At 45.7% G+C, this 6,360-nt stretch overlaps 1 protein-coding gene across 1 annotated transcript; it reads right to left on the bottom strand.

Moving 5' to 3' along the window:
• Positions 1-618: 618 nt before the first annotated feature.
• Positions 619-2,820, bottom strand: LOC118373707 (class E basic helix-loop-helix protein 22-like). The gene has a single exon (XM_035759917.2). The coding sequence runs from the start codon at positions 2,399-2,401 to the stop codon at positions 1,574-1,576; it is 828 nt and encodes a 275-aa protein (XP_035615810.1). The 5' UTR covers positions 2,402-2,820; the 3' UTR covers positions 619-1,573.
• Between the last annotated feature and the right edge of the window lie 3,540 nt (positions 2,821-6,360).

The following is a 6,360-nucleotide window of genomic DNA, read 5'->3' as shown; positions in this document are numbered from 1 at the left end:
AGGTATTAAAGTCGACAGTTTTCATACACAGTTGTTGTCTAATTAACATATTATTAGACACCGTCGTGGAAATTGTTGTAATAATCGTAATGAAGCCTGGCTGAGCTTTGTAAAGTAATACTAACAGACATGTCATTCTAGCCAGAGGGCAACAACACCCACCACGTCTGGCCTCTGCTCCCAAGGCTTCGTGTTACTTTACAGTTCAACGTCCAGAAAAGTTGCCGCTTTTGATGGAGCAGAAAATGATCAACTCATTATTCTTACACAACATGCTTGGCATATGGCGAGGTTCCGAGGATAAACAAGCACTTTTTGGTTTTAGTAGGCTAAGACATGACCTGAGAAAATGAGAAATTAAAATGCATTGTTATTTAGGCTTTGATGCAGGAATATAGAAATATGCATGGAATATAAAATAAAGTTAGAATAATAACTCGATAATCACGTGCAAATACAATTCCTTGAAAATATGCTAAAATAGCCTCGTTCAGATTTTTCGAAGAGGAATGAGGCAAAATAACGTCGATCTTCTGAAAAATAGAATTCAGTCCCGGCTTCGTTTTCTTACATTTCTCAATTTTCAGTGACTACACATCAGACGAGCAGACGAAGGAATTCGTTATGTTCAAAATATTTTAATAAAGCTTTCCAACACATAAACACATACAAATGGCCCTCTTTATTCATATAGTACAGTAACTAATGTATCTACAATAATGCACTGCTTGACCTGACAGCGTGCCTGATCCCTCAAGACCTCGGCCTTATTGCAAGAGTGTATAAGAAATGACGCAAATCCGACACGTCGCTATGCAGTATACAGTGTACCACCATGCAAATAAAATGTTTCAAATCAACAAATAAAAGGAAAGAAATCGAAAAGGACGTAAACTGAAGATACAGGCCATTAGAGACTCAAATGCCATTATATTACAGTGCCAAAGAAACTGTCAATGTAGCACAAGTGTTTCATTAAAAAAAGTATTTAAATGACAATATACTTTGGGGTGAGAGATGAAAACAAATATTTCGTATTCAACTCAGTTCACTTTGCTTTCCCTCAGGACATGCCTATGGGATGCTCAGTGAATTCTCAAAAGTTCACCAAATAACGACCAATAAGCAAACGCCTTCATATAAATCAAGTTCATAAAGCAGCAAGTTTGTGGTTTCTTATATTAACTAATTTTCCGTCTATTCAAGTGAAATGGTCGCATGTTGTCAGGTCAACACTCCATACAACGTCCATATTTGAGCAAGTAATTAACAATTGTCAATCCAGCACCACTTGCGCTCCTAAACTTCTGTTTGGTTTTTCACTTTCATTCATACCAGCACTTAAATGATGCTTTATATACACAATCAAGTATTGTCTGAACAAAAAAAGCGCTTCTTTGAATGCATTTGTAAATGTTATAAAAGTAGAGGCCTACTGATCATCATCTTTACTTCATGGTCTACACTGACTTGCAACCTTTCCAAAGTCGCCATGTGTTTTAAAAAGTGGTGTTGTTTTTCTCTTGCATGTGCTTCTCTGAGTCTCTGGTACCGGCTCGTTGTTGTGATGCTGTTAAGGCTTGTCAGTGCATTGTTTAAACAGGCTCGAGGTGACGTTGTTGAAAAGGACACATTTGTCGGGGCAGGAAGACCCGGCCAATCCGGTGGTGAAGGGGTACACAGGCGGCTGGTCGTATGCACTTATCCCTGCGCTCAGACCCGGTAGACCCGGAGCTGCAAGGGCCGTTGTGGCGGGTATGGACGCCGCTGAGATGGCCTGACCCTGGTTCAGATAGGCCACCAGCCTCCTCATCTCTTCCAGAGCCTGTGCCTGCATGAGGATGTAGTTTTTGGCGAGTAGCAAAGTGGCGATTTTGGAGAGTTTCCGCACTGAGGGACTGTGCGCGTACGGGATGACAGAGCGCAGCTCGTCCAGCGCGTCGTTCAGGTCGTGCATCCTTCGTCTCTCCCGCGCGTTGATGTTTAGTCTGAGTGTTTTCTGCTCTTTATTTTTCTTACCTCCCTCCGGTTTACCGGCGGCCACCGTTCTCCCATCGGCCAGGAGGACCATCTCACATCTGCCGTCGCTGTCATCGTCCTGGCTCTGCTCCCCGCCACTGCTCTCGGCCGCCGAGGTCCTGTTGCTGCTCTCGCCGAACTTGACGCACAAAGACCCGGTTGGCAGACCCAGCGGTCCCCCTCGACCGCCAGCCAGCCCACCGGGTTGAATCGGGTCTGAGTCGGTCTGGTCGAAACAGCTGATCGGTGACTGGCGGTCCCTGGACCCCGGCAGGTCAACACCAGCCGCTGACCTGAAGGAGTCCATCTTTCTGTTGGAGACAGCACTGAGTGTTTTGTGGAAAATATCTCCCGGTCCGTTCAAGTTCATTCTCCTGTCCATAGCACTTGTCCTCTCCTCCAGACTCTGCTTTAGTGGGTGGCAGTTTCTGGAGACTCTCTCCCGGCGACGGTTCTTGTATAAGTTTCTTGCTTTGTGCGCTGTCAGAGAGAGTGAGTTGGTCTTGATGCCTTATTATTGCTCGACTTGTCAACTGAGATGTGGAGACGCATCGGCTCTCTCTCTCCCTCTCTGCGCTCACGCTGCTTATTCGCTCTGATTCACCTTCAGCAGATCTCCACGGCGATCAGCATCACGCGCAAAAACGGGGGAGTCTTTTACATCATTATCTCGAGGCGGGTTAATATGAAGAGGATTTGCCTATTGGGATACCGCTCTCTCGCACTCTCTCTGCCCCCTCTGTCTACCCAATCAGGTTAACGATGTAATTAATGGGATTTTAACAAACAGTCCCGAGTGCTCTCCACCTCCTCCCTCTGTATCTCTCTGTCCTTCTCAGTCTGGGTATAGTAGCTCCGTGTGCACACATGTTGTGAGGAGCTGCCTACAGCTTTATAATGGGGCGCTGGGGTTTATTATACGAGTTACCGTCTGTATAAAAGCTCGAGTACATGTTTGCAAGGTGCTGCTCCTATTAGGAGCCCCAACCAACTGCTTTTAAAAGTGACATGCCAAGCGACATTCACCCGTCAGTAGGCAATCTAAATGCGCCTCTCTATTTCAGAATGATGAATACGTCGTAGGGATAATATTCCTCTTTATTGACTATTGAGACACGACACTGTCTTTATCCTCAAGTGTGACTTTTTTTTCCTTCCCTGACTTCTCCTCTGTCTTAATAAGAAGCGCTTAATTTGTATACCAATATGATATTGATTCTACTCAAAGTTCACGCATCTTTTGGCTGTTGATTAAAATGTATAACTATTTTAATCCTGTTCAAACTGTGTACTACTGGGAATAGAAAACACAGGCAATAGTCTACAGTTTCTAGCCTAAAATCCAGAACCTGTTTTACTAACATTCCATGCGTTGTACTACGTGTCATGCCAAATGTTTTGTCAAATGTAACGTTTCTGGTTTCATTGTACATGTCGTTGATAGCCCCTGGATGCGAGCCTCTCTCTATAACGTGTGTCTCTCCCTAAAGGGCTCATATTATCGTGAAAATACATTTGCACAGCTGTGGGCTACAACGTCAATGCGTCTTACAATAAGCTTTGCAAGGCAACATTGAGCTATTAATGCACTAACGTAACTTTTTTGTTGACATTTAATAATTGTCAGTAAACTAACTGTACACATTCATTGACTGAGTAAAATCGATTTATTTAAATCAGAAAGAACCAACCCATCCAAAAAGTCAAGCTGGCTACAGCCATTACTTGTGCTGACATTGCCATCTACTGTCAAGAAGTGGATCCTACATCTATGACAAAATATTGTCCAAGAAAACTTAATGCCTTCCTTTATCACCAATTAGGAACACTTCTCTCTCTCCCTCTCTCTCTCTCTCTCCCTCTCTCTCTCTCTCTCTCTCTCTCTCTCTCTCTCTCTCTCTCTCTCTCTCTCTCTCTCTCTCTCACACACACACACACACACACACACACACACACACACGCACGCACACCTCAAGGTCAATGTTTCTGCTTTTTAACCAGGTCACTTAGGCTTCCTACACAGCCTCTGGTAATGATATACTGTGGTGTCTGTGAGGGGTTCTCAGCTTGCACTGACGTTGGAATATTAAAGAACTATGGTCTGGCGACGACACTCACTTTATCCTGAGACAGCGAAGGAACACCTTCATGCCCAATCAGTCTGGGCTAATGAGACAAGATGGGGCTGGATGTAGAAACAGCAGTACCAGGCTAATGAGACAAGATGGGGCTGGATGTAGAAACAGCAGTACCAGGCTAATGAGACATGATGGGGCTGGATGTAGAAACAGCAGTACCAGGCTAATGAGACAAGATGGGGCTGGATGTAGAAACAACAGTACCAGGCTAATGAGACAAGATGGGGCTGGATGTAGAAACAGCAGTACCAGGCTAATGAGACAAGATGGGGCTGGATGTAGAAACAGCAGTACCAGGCTAATGAGACAAGATGGGGCTGGATGTAGAAACAGCAGTACCAGGCTAATGAGACATGATGGGGCTGGATGTAGAAACAGCAGTACCAGGCTAATGAGACAAGATGGGGCTGGATGTAGAAACAACAGTACCAGGCTAATGAGACAAGATGGGGCTGGATGTAGAAACAGCAGTACCAGGCTAATGAGACAAGATGGGGCTGGATGAAGAAACAGCAGTACCAGGCTAATGAGACAAGATGGGGCTGGATGTAGAAACAGCAGTACCAGGCTAATGAGACAAGATGGGGCTGGATGTAGAAACAGCAGTACCATGCTAATGAGACATGATGGGGCTGGATGTAGAAACAGCAGTACCAGGCTAATGAGACGTGATGGGGCTGGATGTAGAAACAGCAGTACCAGGCTAATGAGACAAGATGGGGCTGGATGTAGAAACAGCAGTACCATGCTAATGAGACATGATGGGGCTGGATGTAGAAACAGCAGTACCAGGCTAATGAGACATGATGGGGCTGGATGTAGAAACAGCAGTACCAGGCTAATGAGACGTGATGGGGCTGGATGTAGAAACAGCAGTACCAGGCTAATGAGACAAGATGGGGCTGGATGTAGAAACAGCAGTACCAGGCTAATGAGACATGATGGGGCTGGATGTAGGAACAGCAGTACCAGGCTAATGAGATATGATGGGGCTGGATGTAGAAACAGTAGTACCAGGCTAATGAGACATGATGGGGCCGGATGTAGAAACAGCAGTACCAGGCTAATGAGACATGATGGGGCTGGATGTAGAAACAGCAGTACCAGGCTAATGAGACAAGATGGGGCTGGATGTAGAAACAGCAGTACCAGGCTAATGAGACATGATGGGGCTGGATGTAGAAACAGCAGTACCAGGCTAATGAGACAAGATGGGGCTGGATGTAGAAACAGCAGTACCAGGCTAATGAGACATGATGGGGCTGGATGTAGAAACAGCAGTACCAGGCTAATGAGACAAGATGGGGCTGGATGTAGAAACAACAGTACCAGGCTAATGAGACAAGATGGGGCTGGATGTAGAAACAGCAGTACCAGGCTAATGAGACAAGATGGGGCTGGATGAAGAAACAGCAGTACCAGGCTAATGAGACAAGATGGGGCTGGATGTAGAAACAGCAGTACCAGGCTAATGAGACAAGATGGGGCTGGATGTAGAAACAGCAGTACCAGGCTAATGAGACAAGATGGGGCTGGATGAAGAAACAGCAGTACCAGGCTAATGAGACAAGATGGGGCTGGATGTAGAAACAGCAGTACCAGGCTAATGAGACAAGATGGGGCTGGATGTAGAAACAGCAGTACCATGCTAATGAGACATGATGGGGCTGGATGTAGAAACAGCAGTACCAGGCTAATGAGACATGATGGGGCTGGATGTAGAAACAGCAGTACCAGGCTAATGAGACATGATGGGGCTGGATGTAGAAACAGCAGTACCATGCTAATGAGACATGATGGGGCTGGATGTAGAAACAGCAGTACCAGGCTAATGAGACATGATGGGGCTGGATGTAGAAACAGCAGTACCAGGCTAATGAGACAAGATGGGGCTGGATGTAGAAACAGCAGTACCAGGCTAATGAGACAAGATGGGGCTGGATGTAGAAACAGCAGTACCAGGCTAATGAGACATGATGGGGCTGGATGTAGGAACAGCAGTACCAGGCTAATGAGATATGATGGGGCTGGATGTAGAAACAGTAGTACCAGGCTAATGAGACATGATGGGGCTGGATGTAGAAACAGCAGTACCAGGCTAATGAGACATGATGGGGCTGGATGTAGAAACAGCAGTACCAGGCTAATGAGACAAGATGGGGCTGGATGTAGAAACAGCAGTACCAGGCTAATGAGACATGAT

The sequence above is a fragment of the Oncorhynchus keta genome, chromosome 28 (assembly GCF_023373465.1).
Source record: "Oncorhynchus keta strain PuntledgeMale-10-30-2019 chromosome 28, Oket_V2, whole genome shotgun sequence".
Lineage (NCBI taxonomy): Eukaryota > Metazoa > Chordata > Actinopteri > Salmoniformes > Salmonidae > Oncorhynchus > Oncorhynchus keta.
Note: the sequence above shows the minus strand (reverse complement) of the source record. Positions and strands in the feature narration are given on the sequence as shown.

Excerpts from the sequence above, each read along its gene's own strand:
- LOC118373707 (XM_035759917.2), bottom strand. The coding sequence starts at position 2,401 with ATGGACAGGAGAATGAACTTGAACGGACCGGGAGATATTTTCCACAAA.